This window comes from Eptesicus fuscus, unplaced genomic scaffold, assembly GCF_027574615.1.
Source record: "Eptesicus fuscus isolate TK198812 unplaced genomic scaffold, DD_ASM_mEF_20220401 scaffold_74, whole genome shotgun sequence".
Classification (NCBI taxonomy): Eukaryota; Metazoa; Chordata; class Mammalia; order Chiroptera; family Vespertilionidae; genus Eptesicus; species Eptesicus fuscus.
Genome location: NW_026557638.1, coordinates 11005 through 30459, shown reverse-complemented (window position 1 = coordinate 30459; position 19455 = coordinate 11005). Strand labels below are relative to the sequence as shown.

Genomic DNA, 19455 nt, shown 5'->3' with positions numbered 1-19455 from the left:
TGATAGGGACTTCGAGTCAGTGGTAGCTGACTCCAAGGCCCCATCGCGGACCTGGGCAGGCAGCTGAGGGCGCTAACCCACGCCGCCTGCCCTGGTCCATGATCCGTGATAGGGGCTGGCAGCGGCTGACTCCAAGACTCTATCTGGGACCTGGTCAGGTGGCTGCCAGCGCTAACCCAAGCTGCCTGCCCCAGTCCGCCATCATGGCTTGTATCCCACCGGCAGTAGGCACTGCCCCCTCCCCTTGCCATCTTTGCTGGGTTAATGTGCATATTTGCTCCTGATTGGCTGGTGGGCGTGGCTTGTGGTGTAGTGAAGGTGTGGTCAATTTGCATATTACTCTTTTATTAGGTAGTATACCCAAAACATGGAAATAACCAATTTTATAGAAAGATCAATAGAGGAAGTAGCTATCCATAGAATATTATACTATTGAGCAATAAAACAAAGTATTCACATAAGCAATTGTATTGGATCTCAAAATATGTCGCATTAAAGAAACCAGTATTTGTTAAAAATAAAACACCATATAGTGCATATACAATTATAAAAGGTATGAACTAATCTAATGTAAAGAACAAAAAATGAATAATTGCATGGAAGATTGGGAAAGTAAGAGAGATTATAAAAGGGCAGGAGCAAAATGCAGCCTGTGGGAAATGTAGGATTAGAGTTGTTGGTATGGAAAATAATCCTACAAACAAGAGAGGAATATAGTAATAAGCCATTATGCTCTGAGGAGTAACAACCAAGCACCAGATCACAGATCAGCAGAAGAGTGGGCCAGCAAGGTACAAGGGGGCTACAGAGAGTTACAGGCAGGGCGGCAAGCTATGAAAGGGGGTGGGAGGAGCTACAAGAGGGCGGGACAGCGGGTGGAGAGCTACAGGAGGGCAGTGGCCTTCTGGCTCACAGAGTCATGTGCAAGGCTACTAGTTGATACATAAAAATACAGGAATAAACTCAGCTTTCACCATGTACCTCAGATGACTGGGTGTCATCCAGTGCACTGAAACATCCTGGTTCAATTCCAGGTCAGTGACAGCTTTACCTGGGTCCTCAGTAAGGGGTGTGCAGGAGGCAGCTCATGCATGTTTATCTCTCTCTCTTCCCCTTCCCTCCTCTTTTCCTAAAAAAAATAAAAATAAAATAATGGTATTTTTAATAATAGTTTTTAAAAGCACAAGCGGTGCGGTTTTTATACTCAGAACTAAAAGTCTACTTTTGCCACAACTTGTATATAGTGACAGGGAAGCATCAATCAGACTGTCAAACCTCAGAGGGAAGGTAGGGGAGGGTGGGGGTAAGGGGGAGAGAACAACCAAAGGACTTGTATGCATGCATATAAGCCTAACCAGTGGTCACAGACAGCAGGGGGTGGGGGCATGCGTGGGAAGGGTTTTGGGATGGGAATGGGGGATGAGGACAAATATGTGATATCTTAATCAATAAAGATATTTTAAAAAAATACATATTTTATTGATTTCTTACAGAGAGGAAGGGAGAGGGAGAGCCAGAAACATCGATGAGAGAGAAACATCAATCAGCTGCCACCTGTACACCCCCCACTGGGGATGTGCCTGCAATCAAGGTACATGCCCTTGACTGGAATCGAACCCAGAACCCTTGAGTCTGCAGGCCAACTCTCTATTCACTGAGCCAAACTTGTCAGGGCAAGAATAAGTTCTGTGTTTAGTATATTTAGAATTGTTAAATCAGTTTTCAACCCACCTGGTATGTTGGTGACAGATAATCATATTTCATGTGTGACAGTTTCTCAGTTTTATCCTTATGTCAAAGCTCACCAAGTAGTACACATTAGAAAAGTGTGCTTTGGGAGAAACCAAGATAGCAGCATAGGTAAACACCTAAACTGCTGCCTCACACAATTTCAAAACTACAACTAAAATACAAAATGTCTATCACCCAGAACTACGGGAAAGCTGGCTGAGTGGAAGTTCTACAAGTAGAAGGAAAGAGAAAAGAGCATTGTGACGTGAACGAGCGCTAAAAAGCTGAGGTACGGAGGCACGTGAATCAGGCTGGCGGAGGGCAAATGGGTGCGCTTTTTTCAACCCGAAGGGAGACAAGCCCCTGATTACTCTGAACTCGTTTCTGGGGAGATGCTGGGGACCCAAACTCCTATGGGGAGAAGCTGGACTGCCATTGAATCAGAAAGTGAGGGCAGCTTTCTTGCAGAGGTGCGCCCAGCAATCATTGTTTACTGCCCTGGGGCATGGGACACGGGGACTTGGAAACTCGGAAATGCCATCGCTGTTTGCCATGCCCTACCTTGTGACTCCCTGAGACCCTGCCCCGCACAATCTACAAACCCACCCAAGCTCCAAGCAGCAGGTTTTGCATATAAATTGCCAGCCCTATTGCAGCTTAACCTAACAAACTGCAGCTCTGGTCAGACAGCTCCAAAACCTCCAAACCCCAAGCAAAGAGGAAAAAACTGTAGTTCTCATTGTAGCTCCTGCTGGGTGGCTTCAGATAGTAGCTGACCTGCACCCCATTGGAGATCCAGAAGCTAGTGTATCTATTGGTCAGTATTTAGGTAAAATTTATGTTTTAAAGTCAACTACACTTATAACAAGCTTTTAAAAATGTTTAAAACTTTTCACTTTCCAATAACTCAGCTGTTTAATTATGAAGACTCTTGAGCACATTCATTGCTACTGTATCAGTATGCAGAAAATAAAATATGAGGTACTACTGAAATATGTTATGTCCATGTTCAAGTGCATCATTTTGGCAGTCTGACGTGCCAAACTGTGGTGTTGATGAGAGTATTTACAGCAGTAATATGGTAAAATACTACAACCTAGACTTCACTTAATGTATTATTAAATGCTTAGACTTAAAGACCACCAGTAGAGAATGTGAACAATGCAGATTAAACTTATAAGTGTATGGCACAAGTGGGATATAAAACATACATAAAGTAAAAATTGAGAAATATTGCCCTAACCAGTTTGACTCAGTGTATAGAGGGTCAACCTGCGGACTGAAGGGTCCCAGGTTTGATTCTGATCAAGGGCATGTACCTTGGTTGCAGGCACATCCCCAGTAGGGAGTGTGAAGGAGGCAGCTGATAGATGTTTCTCTCTCATCAATGTTTCTAACTTTCAATCCCTCTTCCCTCCTCTCTGTAAAAAAAATCAATAAAAAATATTTTTTAAAAATTGAGAAAAACTATTTTGTATATAGAATTCCAAACCAAGAATTCCATATGGCAAAGAAGTCACTCGAGTCATTGAGGAATGAGTGAAATTCAACCATGTTGTAAAGGCTGCACTCTCCTCCTATTGGTTAGACAAAGAAATTAACTTTAAAAGTAGACAAAAATACTGAGCAGACATTTTAACAAAGGAGATAAAAACAGTGTAAAGAAATGCATGAAGAAATGATCACCATCAAACATTTTTAGGGAAATGGAATTAAAACAAAAGCAAGTTAACATTATATTCACTGATGGGGCTAATATTTAAAAAGATTAATCTTCCATTGTGCTGGCAGGGTTGCAGAAAAATGGAATTTTCATAACTGTGGGTTGGTGGGAAGGCCAAGTGATTGACCACTTTAGATCACAGTTCCCCATATGTTAAAATGTGACACACTCACTGACATTGGAACAGTTTGATCCCTAAGACATACACCTGTAGAAAGAATGGAATACAACATTCCCAGCTGTTTTATTATTTTTATTTTTGGTTTTAATATATTTTATTGATTATTTTACAGAGAGGAAGGTAGAGGGATATAGTTAGAAACACTGATGAGAAAGAAACATTGATTAGCTGCCTCCTACACAGGCCAATGCTCTATCCACTGAGCCAAACCGGTTAGGGCCCAGGTGTTTGATTTATAAAACCCCAAACGTAGAAATAACTGAAATCATAGACAGCTCAATAGTTAAAGTGGTTATCCATAGAATACAAGATTTCCTAGAAATGAAAAATTAACTATTTACATAAACAACAGTGTTGAATCTCAAAATATCTGTGTAGCATGAAGGAAGCCAGTGTTTGTTAAAGAGAATTCACCTGATAGTGCCAATAAAATTATGAAAACTATGAACAACTCTATTGTACAGGAAGGTAAATCAATGCCTGCATGGAGGGCTGGGAGGCAGAAAGCTGACAAAAGGACTGGAGGAAAATACAGGGTGTGGCAAAAGTAGATTTATGTAGAGTTGTTGATACTGAAAATAATGCAATAATTAATAAATAACAACAAAATATAAACTCTTCATGGCTTCTTGTGCCTCATTTTGTTGGGTGTGATCATGTTCACTGAAAGCCACTGATTTGCTTCCAGGTCAGGGCACATGCCTTCTTGAATCCCCAATGATTGATCATGCAGGAGGCACGTGATTGCTGTTTCTCTCCCTCTCCTTTGCTTTCACTATGTAATAAAAATACATCTTAAAATATATAAAATAGTTACTTGAAAAAGATAATTAACTGTGTGTTTGGCATACTCACAACAATAAGCCTATTTTTTCCCCAACATGGATGTGGGTAACAGAGAAGCCTATTTCACCTGTGACGGTTTCTCAGCTTTACCCATTATGTTCAACCTCACCAAACAGTACACATTAGAAAAGTTGATTTCCTTCTTCATCAGTAAAGCCTTGGAATGTGGTTCCATATAAATCCTAGATATCCCTCTGTTGTTATAAAATTAAGATGGCAACCCTATGTAGACACGAACATCCCTCTCCTCATTTCTTGGGTAGACCAGCCTAGCCCCAGTGGCAGCAAATATTGGCAAGCAATAAAGACTATTACCATCAGCCCAGCTGGTGTGGCAAGGTGGTTAAGCATTAACTTATGCAAAATGAGGTCAGGGTTCGATTCCCTATCAGGGCATATGCCCTGGTTGTGGGCTAGAGCCCCATAGCAGGGCATGCAGGAGGCAGCTGATAAATGATTCTCATCATTGATCTCTCTCCTTTACTCTCTGAAATCATAAAAGTGTATATATTAAAAAAAAAAAAACTATTGCCATCAAATTTAAGAGGAATGCTTAGTACTTACAAAAGACACATCCTGGGACAGATTACAGGGTCATTCTTCCTCTACCTTTGCCTTCTTGCCTGTTGAGCAACTACCTTATGTGAACACCCCAGAGGAGCCAGGGAATACAAAATACCATTAGATTATTCTACCTGCCAATGACTTCAGCTACACGAAACAGTTTTGAAGGTCCTGAGAATGTCTGTACATAAAGGCCAAACAAGCCACAGGACCTGGAACATCTGTGGCCTTATGTTCAGAAGAGGCACTTATCTAATTTACTGCAGTCTTCCCCACTCACTCTTGAAACAGTGTTTCTGTCCTAATTGTGGTTCCACCTCAGAGACTTACAACAAATGACACCAGCCTATGAAATTTCACACTTCCTGGCACATGTCTCCTTTGCAGCACATGGAGAGCAGGATCCCTAAACATTGCTGAGGCTTGTGTAATTCATACTGTGAACAGAGAACATGATTCATATTGGTCTCAGAGACAGAGCAAAGGTCTCCTTTTAGAGTGACCTATGCCCTCACCAATAATCAAGGCACTAGGCTGCAAATTAAATGCACAAAATCAGGTGGTTTTTCTTTCAAGGCCTTGGGCGGCAATAAATAATAAGGCAATATTGGGCAAAAAGTGATTTCCTGCCATTATGCTGTCCCTTCCAAACCACATAAAATTTGAGATAAACACAGTACCTATTCATCTCTATATGCTGAAAAATCACATTTATGTTTGCAAATCATCTGTGGCAGTGAATCAAACCAAAACTAAAGGTACAAATGTAAAAACACCTTAAATAAAGATAATAAGCCAGAGCACAGGAGAGCAAGGATTTGCAGGTTGGTGAATAAGAATCCCCCAAATTTATAAAAGCATAAGGTGAGTACCACTATGTCCCTGAAACAGGTAGCACTTCTTAGCTGAGAAGGGGTTCTCTGGATGAAGCCTGGGTCAGGTCCATTTTCTATTCATAGAGAAATGAATGAAGATACTGCCAACAGCTTGGAGGAAACATAATTACTTCAAGCAGAAGTGAGAACACAGAATACATTCCCCTGAGCACCCAGGGATGGTGGCCGATGCACACTCCTCAGGTGAGTCAGGTGTTAGAGGTGAAATCTCTTCAGCAACAGTCACAATGACATAATTGGGTCATAGTTCTAGGCATGTTAGCAAGTACAATGCAGCTCTTTCAAGCCTCACTTGTACCTCAAATTTATGAGGAATCTAGCAGAGTATATGTTCTCACAAAAGGGGTTTACATTCATATAAAGGGTCTCATAGAGCCCCTTAAGTGTTCTTATAAGTGACAAAAATAAACCATTCCTGCACATTTATGAGTTTTCTCCAGTATGAACTCTGTGGTGTCTAGTTAAATCAGACCTTTGAGTATAAGACTTCCCACATTCACTACACTCATATGGCTTTTCTCCAGTGTGAACTCTGTGGTGTTTATTGAGGGAAGCCCTTTCACTGAAATACTTCCCACATTCACTGCACTCATATGGCTTATCTCCAGTGTGAACTCTGTGGTGTATAGTGAGGGCAGCCCTTACACGGAAATACTTTCCACATTCACTACACTCATATGGCTTTTCTCCAGTGTGAACTCTGTGGTGTATAGTGAGGCTATACCTTCGACTGAAATGCTTCCCACATTCACTACACTCATATGGCGTTTCTCTAGTGTGAACTCTGTGGTGTCTAGTGAGGTGAGACCTTTGACTGAAATGCTTACCACATTCACTACACTTATATGGCGTTTCTCTAGTGTGAACTCTGTGGTGTATAGTGAGGTGAGATCTTTGATTGAAGGACTTCCCACATTCAATACACTCATATGCCTTTTCTCCAGTGTGAACTCTGTGATGTACAGTGAGGCCATACCTTCGACTGAAGGAATTCCCACATTCACTACACTTATATGGCTTTTCTCCAGTGTGAACTCTGTGGTGTCTAGTGAAGTCAGACCTTTCGCTGAAGGACTTCCCACAGTCACTGCACTTATACTGATTTTCTCTAATGTGAACTCTGTTGTGTTTAATGAGAGCAGCGATTTCACTGAAGACCTTCCCACAATCAGTACACTCGTAGGGCTTTTCCGTAGTGTGAACTCTCCCATGTTGTAGGTGGTTGAAGATTTGTATACCCACTTTCCCACATTTATTATTCTCATTAATCATATCTCCAGAGCAGAGACCTTTCTGATAAGCAATTTTCTGTTTATGGCTGACAGCTGTTTCACATTCAACCCACTGGTGATGTCTTTTTCCACTGAGAAATTCCTGTGAAAGCTCATTGTTAATGTGTGGCTCCTCAGTGTTAAGAGTGGCCTGGTGCTGGAGAAGCCCTGAGATGGCTGGGGAGTCTACCCCAACCTCAGTACTAGCTTCAGGCACCCCAGATAAGTAGAAGCAGCAACTTGTCGCAAGCGAGGCACTCTCCATATCTTCTGTCCAGGGCTTCCCTCCACAGGCATCCTTCTGCTGCTGGTGAGGGTTTGCACTGAAACACAAGTCTCTCACACATGCATCACTTAAGAACACATTCTTCTGAAAGTATGCGACTTGTAACTCACTCAGGTGCAAAATATCTTTTAACAATGAGAAGCACGGCTTACACAGATGGGTCCTCTGAGTGGCTTGAGCTGTCTTGGAAGCCCTAACATGAGAATCTCCTACAGATACATTGTGCTCAGAATAGGCCTCCACATCATCCATTTTATGCCAAGGACCTGAAAACAGAAGAATGATGCGGAAATAAATATTGGCAGTGGTAACAGGGGGAAGTCCTATTATAAAACTATATTGTATATACTACGTTGGTTTCATGCAATTGGCTGAAAATAAAAGACCTGCATGATGGCTTAATATGAGGCCCCTGTGAAGTTCTTGACCACTGAAGATCATAAAACAGGGGAGATTTCAACAGAAAGAGAGCAAAAACATGGCAAGCACCACATGGAAGAGAAGCGGATTGTTCAGCTCATTCTGCTGCTAACAGCATTCAGTAGATCTTCTCTGCTGGTGACACGGGCAAGCAGTGCAGAAGGTTGGTTACATCTCATTCCAAGGAAAATTCAATAAACAAGTAGCTGGTGTTTGAGGGGTGTCTAAGCATGTATGTGATCCTCATAACACTTGCATAGGTCCATGTTGTAGTATAATGCAGAAAGAAATGTGAAGAGGAGTAGGTGATGTAAAAAGGACACAAAGACAAAGACAGCCAAAACTAAGAAGTTACTGGTGAAATGACAAGTCAGCAAAGTGTCAAGTGTGGAAAAGGAAAGTTATAAATGAGGGGTGGCCATTGGAAACTACACCAATTGCCGTCGCACAGTAGTAGGTTCCTAGTACAATGTGAACATCATTCTAATGTCCTACTTCCCAGTTGCCACTCAGCAGGGCCAGGATCCTCTTAGTTCCAGGGTTCTCCCTGCAACTCCTTTTATAGAAATATGTACAAATTAAATATACCAAGTATAATTGAAAGACAATAGAGGGGATCAGCCATCACTTGTTCATAGCATTCGGCAGCAATAGTATTCAGAGAAAGTAATATTGCAAACAAGAGTTGAAGGAGGGCCTTATAAGAACAGCCCTTGGTTTATGTATGTAAAGATGAAACTGGCAAGGTGACTTTTTATATAACATTCTGGCCCCAAGATTATGGCCAGAGGGATAGCAAGGTCACCAAGAATAATTTGGAAGTTTCCAAGGACTTGTTTTTAAAGTGTTTTCAAGTCTGACCGAGAACTCTGACATTTAAAAAAAAAAAAAAGAAGAAGAAGATACTGGCACAGGAATTCACCAAGGTCCTTATCAGGAAAGTGGCAGAAGTAGAAGCCATGGATCTGGATATAGTTACCCTCCCTGGGAGTGGAAGAGCAAGAGAGACCCATTAAGCTGTCTGTTGACACCCAGTCACTTGCAGTTTTGAGACAACTGGTGTTAGGGAGGTTTATGGAGTCCATTGCTGAGGACTCTCCACAGAGCTCAGCACTGGTAGCCAAAGCCCATTTGACAAGACAGTGGGAGAAATTAGCAGAGCCCATGGTCTGGCTTTGAGAGAGAGTGCTATGTCTGGAGTATATATAAAGAATGGGCATCGAAAGGAAACCAAGATGGCGGCATAAGTTAAACACCTAACCTACAGCCTGGCACAACAATTTCAAAAATACAACTAACAGTCAAAATGGACATCATCCAGAACCACAGGAAAGCTGGCGGACTGAAATGCCCACAACTAGAAGGAAAGAGAAAACCACAAGGAAAATCAGAGGAGCCGTAAAAGCCTGAGGTATGGAGACACTGGTGGAGACACAGGTGTGCGCGCGTGCGGGGAGGACGGAACCGGAGAGGAAGGGGCTGCTAGTGCCTGGCGGGCATTCTCTAGCGGGAAGGAGATTAAAGCTCCAGATTGCGCTTAACCCCAGCTCTGACTGCACTGAACCCCAGTTACGGGCGAGACCCTGGGAAGCCAGGCTCATACTGGGGGAATCTGGGCTGTAAGGCAGAAACACAGAGGAGCGGCAAAAGGCAGAGCTCCGGAGGCGCGCACGTGAATGCGCGCAGAGGACGGACTGTTGCCTGTGCCGCTGAATTGCCCTATCGGGAAGGAGACAACAGCTCCTCCGGACCGTGCTGAACCCCATTTCCGACTGCACTGAACCCCAGTTCCGGGCGAGACCCTGGAAAGCCAGGCTCATACTGGGGGAATCTGGGCTGTAAGGCAGAAATGCAAAGGAGTGGCGAAAGGCAGAGCACCGGAGGTGCGCTCGGGAATGCACACAGAGGATGGTCTGTTGACTGTGCCGCTGAATTGCCCTGGTGGGAAGGAGACAAAAGCGCCAGACTACGCTGAGCCCCAGTTCCAACTACACTGAAACCCAGTTCCAGGCGAGAATCTGGGAATCCAGATTCATTGGGAGAGAGACTAGACTGTTTGGCAGCAGGGGAAACTCCAGGGCGCCTTTCAATCAGAGTTGTTTGCAGGGTGTACAGAGGGACACTGAGACCCAGGAACCTCATAGGGCAGAGCTGATGGGAAGCCAAGGCTGTAGGCTCCACCCTGAAACTCCACCCCATCCAAGCTGAGCACAGAGGCTTTTACAATTTTGCAAGTCTAGTTAAATAAGGCTGTCTCCCGGCATAGACACAGCTGATCCTCACAGCCAATTGGACTGGAGGTCAAATCCTCCCAGTGTACCAACAGCAATCAAGGCTTAACAATACCAAGACTTTGCACTCAACCCACAAAGGAGGGTTCCAAGAGCGATCACCTAGGGAGATTGGGGAAGCTGAGCTACAGGACCCTATAGGTCACCGACCACACAAAGCCACTCCATCAACATAGGGAGGCAGCAAAAAGATGGAGACACCGAAGCAGGTCACGAATAGAAGGGATGAAGGAAAGTAAACTAATGGATGACACACTGTTCAGAACCACATTTATAAGGTTACTTAAGAATCTTCTGGAGGACCAAGATGGTGGTATAGGGCAGACGCCTGATTGTTGCCTACCATAACAATTTTGAAACTACAACTGGAAAACAGAGCAGACACCATACAGAACCACCAGAGGGCTGGCTGAACGGAGACTCTACAACTAGAATAAAAGAGAGGGGGACGCGGGATGATGCTGATGCCGATGAGCCAAAGATCACACTTTAAGAACTACGGCTGTGGTGACACAATGGCGGCCTGGAACGTGCTCGGCGCGGTTCCCCCAGCGGTCTCCGGCTAAGGGGATGGCTCCGCTCGCTGCCGAGCACGGACAGACGAGCCCCTGGGGGTCATGGGGTGGGAGACTCTGCGCCTGCTGACCTCCAAGTCATTGGAGAATCTCTGCGCCCCAGAAGCGGCCAGGTGCATACGCCTGGCGACTGGCCGCCGCTGCAGACCCGAGTGCTGTCGCAGCAACCTTGGACCAGCCCGCCACCACGCACCGGGCGCACCGGAGCCTCGACGAGCCAGCCGCCCAACAAGTTCCGTGGCAGCCGCCCCGGAACTTTGAGAAAATGGCCGGAGGAATTGCTAAGAAGGAATTGACCGATGGGAGTTGGGATCGAGAAGACGAGGCCCCGCTGGGTCCCAGATCCAGGTGCACTCACCCGGTGACTGGTTGCCGCTGCAGACCCGAGTGCCGCCGCAATGACCTCGGACCAGCCCGCCATCGCGCACCGGGTGCACTGGAGCTTCGCTGAGACCGCCGCCCAGTGAGTTCCGCGGCAACCACCCTGGAACTTTGAGAAAATGGCCGAAGGAATTGCTGAGAGGGAATTGAGCGACAGGAATTGGGATCAAGAACACTAAGCCCCGCTGGGTCCCGGGTGCCGGTGAGGCCGCGTGCCCCTGGGTCCGGGCGAGGCCACGCGCCCCTGGATCCGGGTGAGGCCACGCGCCCCTGGGTCCGGGTGTGGCTGGGTCCCGGGTCCGGGTGAGGCCATGCCCCTGGGTCCGGGTGAGGCTGGATCCGGGTCCGGGTGAGGCCGCGCGCCCCTGGGTCCAGGTGAGGCCACAAACCCCTGGGTACGGGCGAGACCAAAACAGAGGGAGTCGGACCTGCATTACCACCATTTGTCCACCATCCAGAACTGAAAAGTCAGTGCTGACATGTACACATAAGGAACTGGTGGATATTGAAATTGGGTCTCAAAAGAACTGCTGGTCCAGAAAGAAACTCACTACAGACTGATTCATTTGCCTGTCAGAGTAACTATTATTGCTCGTCTCACATTCGGTTCTTATAAGTATATTTCTAGTAACACATGATCTCACTCATCTAGGGGAAATGATGAACAACATAGACTGATGAACAAGAACAGACCCAGAAACAAGGAGGCATCGATCGGACTGTCGGGCCTCAGAGGGATGGTAGGGGAGGGTGGGGGTAGGGGGGAGAGATCAACCAAAGGACTTGTGTGCATGCATACGAGCCTAACCAATGGTTAAGGACAACAGGGGGGTGCAGGCATCCGTGGTGGGGAGGGGTGTGGGATGGGAATGGGGGGATGAGGACAAATATGTGACACCTTAATCAATAAAGAAATTAAAAAAAAAAGAATGGTCATCACTTCAGGACACTAGGAGAAATGTGAAGGTCTTACCTACGAATGATACAAGTGCAAACACTTCCAGCATCACATCACAGTACAGATGTTTCTGAGCCTCATCAAGGACCTCCCACTCTGCCTGAGAGAAGGCAATGGCCACGTCCTCAAAGTTCATATCCTGTCATAATGGAGACAGTACATGCTATGATAAGATTCTCTCTTAAGATTCCAAGTTTGTCATACTCCCCACCCTGCACATCCATCTGCTCCCCTACACTCCACATCAGAGAAGATAGCAGGCCTTGGTCCCATTAAAGTCAATCTCTCTTTATATCATTACTAATGCTGTGTCTCCCCACAACAATAAAGACAGATGAACAGATACAAGATACGTGTGTCTGATCTTCAAATGTGAGTCACAATGTCCCCTTTCAATAACAGTGGGTGTCAGGACAATAGGGTAGGAAAAGATGTTGCACAGAATGGGAATGTGATGGATTTGACACTGGTCTTGTCAGGCAATATCCACGTTGTCCTCCAAATTGTCCCTCCAAGACACCAAACAACATGGTAATGCCCAAGGCACTTCTGACTTCAATCCCAGTTTGCTGATGCCATCAATTTGCATTACCTGCAGCCCATAGTTGTTTGATCCACACTTGTCTCACACAGCTTCATTCCCAAAGGCACAACTTCACTGGTAACACAAATAAGCCACGACGAGGACAGGATGTTTTGTAATTAGCTTCTTTCCCAAATTCTAGTTTACCACCTCTGTAATACATTTCTCTCTCACCCTTCTCTCTTCTCATTTCCCCATGCCATTGGGGATTTTCAAGTGCAGGTGACACTGATGTATGCTATCTCATTCTTTTTATTTTTTATTTATTTATTATCATTTATTTAAAGATATCTTTATTGTTCAGATTATTATAATTTTCCTACTTTTTCCCCCCATAGCTCCCCTCCACACGGTTCTCACCCCACCCTCTGCCCTTACTTCCGCCACTATCCACATCCATGGGTATACAATTTTTGTCCAGACTTCCCGCACCCCCATACAGCTTTCCCCCTGAGAATTGTCATTCCACTCCTTTTCCATTTTCCTGATTCTATTATAGTCACCAGTTTATTCTGTTCATCACATTTTTTATTCACTTGATTTTTAGATTAACTTGGGTTTTATTGTGTGTTTTTTTTTTAGCTTTTTTTTAAATAAATCATTATTGTTTGGATTATTACAGGTGTTCTTCTTTCCCCCATAGCTCCCCTCCACCTAATTCCCCACCCCACCCTATGCCCTTACCCCCTGCCACTGTCTTCAACCATAGGTGAAAGATTTTTATCCAATCTCTTCCTGCACCCCTCATACCCCTTTCCTCCGATAACTGTCTGTCCCCTCCCTTTCTATGTCCCTGATTCTATTATATTAACCAGTCCATTCTGTTCTTCGGATTTTTTATTCACTTGATTTTTAGATTCACTTGTTGGTAGGTATGTATTTGATGTCTTTTTGTTGTTCATAATTTTTACCTTTACTTTTTTTTCTTCTTCCTCTTCTTAAAGAATACCCTTCAGCATTTCATGTACTCCTGGTTTCGTGGTGATGAACTCCTTTAGCTTTTTCTTGTCTGTGAATCTCTTCGTCTGACCTTCAATTCCGAATGAGAGCTTTGCTGGGTAGAGTAATGTTGGTTGTAGGTTCTTGCTGTTCATCACTTTGAATATTTCTTGCCACTCCCGTCTGGCCTGCATAGTTTCTGTCGAGAAATCAGCTGACAGTCATATGGGTACTCCCTTGTAGGTAACTAACTGTTTTTCTCTTGCCGCTTTCAAGATTCTCTCTTTGTCTTTTGCCCTTGGCATTTTAATTATGATGTGTCTTGGTGTGGTCCTCTTTGGATTCCTCTTGTTTGGGGTTCTATTCACTTCCTGAACTTGTAAGTCTATTTCTTTCACCAAGTGGGGGAAGTTTTCTGTCATTATTTTTTCAAATAGGTTTTCAGTATCTTGTTCTCTCTCTTCTTCTGGAACCCCAAAAATTCGGATGTTGGTACGCTTAAAGCCGTCCCAGAGGCTCCTTACGCTATCCTCACACTTTTGGATTATTCTTTCTTTCTGCTTCTCTAGTTGGGTGTTTTTTGCTTCCTCATATTCAAGATCTTTGGTTTGACTCTTTGATACGGTGATCTACAGTTGAGTTTCTGTATATTCTTTATTTCAGACAGTGTTTGCATAATTTCTGACTGGTCCTTTTCCATTTTTTTGGTATTCTCATTAAGGTCCTTGAAGGTCTCTTCAAGTTTCTCAGCGGTTTTTAGAAGATTCTTGAGTAACCTTATAAATGTGGTTCTGAACACTGTGTCATCCAGTGGTTTACTTTCTTCTATCTCTTCTACTCATGACATACTTTGTTGTCTCTGCATTTTGGCTGTCTCCCTGTGTTGATGGAGTGGCTTTGTGTGGTCAGTGACCTATAGGAGCTGGTAGCTCAGCTTCCCCAATCATCCTAGGTGGTCGCTCTTGGTACACTCCTTTGTGGGCTGAGTGGAAAGTCTTGGTGTAGTTAAAAGCCTTGATTGCTGTTGGTACACTGGGAGGAATTGACCTCCAGGCCCATTGGCTGTGAGGACCTGCTGTGTCTATAATGGTAGCACTGCTGCGCTGGAGATACGCTTGTGGTACAGGGCTTGTTTGAGTGGGGCTTTGGTGCTCACTGAGTCCGCCTCCAGAATGTGTCACTTATGGATGTGAGGAGTTGAAATCTGGTGTCTCACACTGACCACTAGGTGCATTGGCTTCTGGATCTCCAATGGGATGCAGTTCAGCTGCTGTCTGAGGCTACCCTGCAGGAGCTACAGCAAGAATTGCCATCCTCTCCTCCCTGCTTGGAGCTTGGAGGCATTGGAGCTGTCTGTATCGGGTTGCAAGTTTACTACTTTAAACTGCAATAGAGAAGGCCATTCATATGCAAAACCCGCTGCTAGGGGCTTGGGTGTGTTTGTAGATTGTGCAGGGCGGAGTCTCAGGGCATCACTAGGCTAGGGCGTGGCAAACAGCAGTGGCTGGCAGTGAGCCGCCTCCAATCGCGACCCCACAACCGCGTCCCTGCCGTTCGCGCCCCGTTGCAGCCAACAATTCTACCTCCACGCAGCTCTGCTAGTAAGCCACCCTCACTGCGACCCAATGGCACACAGCCCAGTCTCTCCCCAGAATCTGGATTTCAGTGAGATTGGGGGCTTGTCTGTCTTCAGATTGAAGAAAGCAATGCCCGCCTCCAGCTGGACTCTGCTGCCAGCTCGTATCGCGAGTGCGCTCCCCTATACCTCAGTTTTTCAGCGTTTGTGCCCTGATTGCGCCCGTCTCTTTTGGTCTAGTTGTAGAAGTTCTGCTCAGACAGCTTTCCCGTGGTTCTGGGTAATAGGCATTCTTTTAGTTGTAGTTTTGGAAATTGTTGTGGAAGGCTGCAGCCCAGATGTTTATCTACGCCACCATCTTGGATCTCTTCCCCTAGATTCACTTGTTGATAGATATTCATTTGTTGTCAGAGTTTGAATCTTTACCTTTTTCTTCGTCCTCTTCTTAAAGAATACCCTTCAGCATTTCATATTATACTGGCTTGATGGTGATGAACTCCTTTAGCTTTTTCTTATCTGTGAAGCTCTTTATTTGACCTTCAATTCTGAATGACAGCTTTGCTGGGTAGTGCAATATTGGTTGTAGGTTCTTGCTATTCATCATTCTGAATATTTCTTGCAACTCCCATCTGGCCTACATAGTTTCTGTTGAGAAATCAGCTGACAATAGTATGGGTGCTCCCTTGTAGGTAACTGACGTATTTTCCAGCATATAAGACGACCCCCAACTTATTCAGTTAAAATATAGAGTTTGGGATATACTTGCCATATAAGTCTACCCCTCTTCCAACGCACACCAAATAAAAATTAAAGAAAAAAAAAAAAACAGCCAAAACCGGTTTGGCTCAGTGGATAGAGTGTCGGTCTGAGGACTGAAGGGTCCCAGGTTCGATTCCGGTCAAGGGCATGTACATTGGTTGCAGGCACATCCCCAGTAGGGGATGTGCAAGAGGCAGCTGGTCGATGTTTCTCTCTCATCAATATTTCTAGCTCTCTATCCCTCTTCCTTCCTCTCTGAAAACATCAATAAAATATATTTAAAAAATTAAAAAAAACATCAGATTTGATTTCAATATGATCATTTTAATTCAAATGCTTATGACATGCAGGTACTTAGCAGGAAAACTGTCACTTATAAACATAAGGCTGTTTGTCATCAAATATGTAAACATAAAACAGTGCAAGTGGATTAAACTTTTCCTAATTCACTCTAAACCTGAAAGGATGGATAAGACAATAAACCCATGGGAGCTGCCATGCTGTTTGTTTTCTAAGCTGTCAACCAAACTGGAACTGATGATGATAGAGGAAGATAACAAACAATAGAGAGCCGACACTGGTTTGGCTCAGTGGATAGAGTGTCGGCCTGCAGACTATAAGGTCCCAGGTTCGATTCCAATAAGGGGCATGTACCTTGGTTGCAGGCACATCCCCAGTAGGGGGTGTGCAGGAGGCAGCTGATCGATGTTTCTCTCTCATCGATGTTTCTGACTCTATATCCCTCTCTCTTCCTCTCTGTAAAAAATCAATAAAAAAACAAACAAACAATAGAGAGTAAGTGCCGGACAAGTCCCTGGAGAGGCAGAGAAAGAGGTATGGTAATAGGATACAAGGGCAGGCCAGACGGGTGAAAGAGGCATGTTTTTCTGGGCACAGCTCTATCTCTTTTTTCCATACCCTGGGCATCCTGGATGCCTGCAGCTTGCTCCGCCCTTCACTTACACCTTGCTGGTGAGGCACCCCATCACCTTGTCATCAGGACCGCATTAAATCACATCTTTCTATGAATCCTGGTGAGTAGATTTTCTTCTAACATACTTGTACAGCGCCACCCTTGCTGCTTTCATATGGTCGCCACATACGTTGGGGGGGAGCTCAAAACTGGCCGTGGCTGGTTTTCGAGGTGCCCAGATGAGGCCCAGCTGTGAAGAAATGCAAGCTGCTGTGGGGCCTTGTGCCTTCTTTGGATGTTCTAGGTCTCATTGACTCAGCAGAAGTTTGTTAGGTAAGTTTAGATTTCAAAGGACCAGGCCATTCATATGCAAAAGCCTCTGTGCACAGCTGGGATGGGGCGGAGTCTCAAGGTGTAGCAAACAGCAATGGCTTCCCATCAGCCCTGCCCTATGAGTCCCCTGGTTCTCAGTGTCCCTTGGTAATTGCTGCAAGCACCTCTGAGAGAAAGCCGCCCTCAAGTTCTGCCCGATGCCAGACAGTCCATTTTCTCCCTGTATGAGTCTGGGTCCTCTGAGTCTCGCCCAAAACTGGAGTTTAGAGCAGTCGGGAGCTTTTATCTTCTTCCCACTCGAAAAAGACAGCCATGTACTTAGTTGCCAGCCCTCTCTGCATGCACATCTCTGTACCTCTACCTTTACTTCCGCACCTCCTATGAGTCTCAGTGTGCTTTTTTCTTTCCTTTTAGTTGTAGAATTTCCACTCAGACAGCATTCCTGTTGTTCTGGATGATGTCTATTTTGTCTTTTAGTGGTAGTTTTGAAGTTGTTGTGCAAAGCAGTGGTTCAGGTGTTTACCTATGCCGCCATCTTGGTTTCTCCCTGCTATCTCATTCTTATTGTTCACATGGTCAGCCCTCAACAAGAAATGGCAGGTGGGCCCATATATGGGCTCTAAGCTCTGAACCTGGCATGAAGCACCACAGCAACCCATCTTGTTAGAAATTATCGTAAAATTACCTATCTACAGTAATAAAAGGAAAATATGCAAATTAACCATCATTCCACTACACCCACCAGACAATCAGAGCGAGTATGCAATTAACCCAACAGAGATGGAGGTTAATTTGCATACACAGGCACAGAGTGAAGACTGAAGAGTGTACAAGGAAGAGGGTTGGAAAGTAGGGCAGTCCCGCAGCGGCGGGAGATGGCGGAGGTGGCGACAGAAGGCTGCAGTGGCAGGTGGGAGGCGGCGGCAGGAGGTGGGAGGTGGGGTGGAAGCTGAGAGACGACAGGAAGTGGGAGGTGGTGGCAGGAGGCAGCGGCAGGAGGAGGCGGGAGGCAGGAGCTGGCAGGAGGCAGCGGCAGGCAGTGGGAGTCGGGAGGCAGCAGCAGGCAGCGGGAGTCAGGAGGTGGGAGGCAGCGGCAGGTGGCAGGAGGTGGGAGGTGGGATGGAAGGTGGGAGGCGGCAGGAAGCAGGAGGTGGTGGCAGGAGGCAGTGGCAGGAGGTGGCAGGAGGCAGCAGCAGGAGTTGGCGGGAGGCAGCGGCAGGCAGCAGGAGTCGGGAGGCGGCAGGAGGCAGCGGCAGGTGGCGGGTGGCGGGAGTCAGGAGGCGGCGGCAGGCGGTGGCGGCAACTGCCCTCCCCTGGTCGCCCCTAACTGCCCTATCTTGCCATCCTGGTAACCCCCAACTGCCCTCCCCTGCAGGCCTGGGTCCCTCCAAACTATCCACCCCTGCAGGCCTGGTCGCCCCCAACTGCCCTCCTCTGCTGGCTTGTTCCCTCCCAACTGCCCTCCCCTGCTGGCCTGATCACCCACAACTACCTTCCTCTGTTGGCCATCTTGTGTCCACATGGGGGCGGCCATCTTTGGCCACAAGGGGGTGGCAATCTTGTGTGTTGGAGTGATGGTCAATTTGCATATTACTATTTTATTAGATAGGATATAGTAGGTCCTTGGGTTATGTCGGAGGTCTGTTCCTACGGCGCAAGGCAATACAATTTTCATCGTTAGAACACACCTACATAAGCACCTACATCACTTACATGGCACACATACACAATAGTAATGAAGTGAAACAGTAAAAAAAATTTAAAAGAAAGAGAACATTTCCTGTCCTTTACTTGTGGTAAATAAATAATGAAAAACATAAAGCACATCTATATATATATATATATATATATATATATATATATATATATATATATATATAGAACCCTAATATGCAAAGAGACTGAACAGGGGAACGAGAATGACCGGTCACTATGACACACACCATCCAACCTCCTATGGTCCCCCCCCCTCACCCCTCCTGCTGGCAGGCCCTGATCGGCCTGGCCTCAATCGACCTAGCTCCAATCAGCACTGATCGCCAGTAGGTCTAGGGACATTACCGGTGCATGAATTTTGTGCACCGGGCCTCTAGTATATAAATACAAAGGTAAATTCTGTATTATCCTTATCTTTACTACTGTTGTTGGCTTGTACACTGGGTGTTTAAAAGGGGGGAAAGACAGGCTTACACTAGGCTCCTGGGGCGAGGAGGTCTGAGAGGCAGAACC

The 19455-nt window shown here is 45.6% G+C and overlaps 1 protein-coding gene across 1 annotated transcript; it reads right to left on the bottom strand.

Annotated features, from left to right (window-relative positions):
- Positions 1-5401: 5401 nt before the first annotated feature.
- LOC114229601 (zinc finger protein 772-like) lies at positions 5402-12733 on the bottom strand. Its single transcript, XM_054713504.1, has 6 exons — positions 12716-12733; positions 12139-12262; positions 11143-11274; positions 7024-7764; positions 6769-6923; positions 5402-5482 (listed from the first exon to the last, which is right to left on the bottom strand). Exons 2-6 carry the CDS (start codon positions 12257-12259, stop codon positions 5402-5404), a joined length of 1230 nt encoding a protein of 409 aa, XP_054569479.1. The 5' UTR covers positions 12260-12262; positions 12716-12733.
- Positions 12734-19455: the final 6722 nt, after the last annotated feature.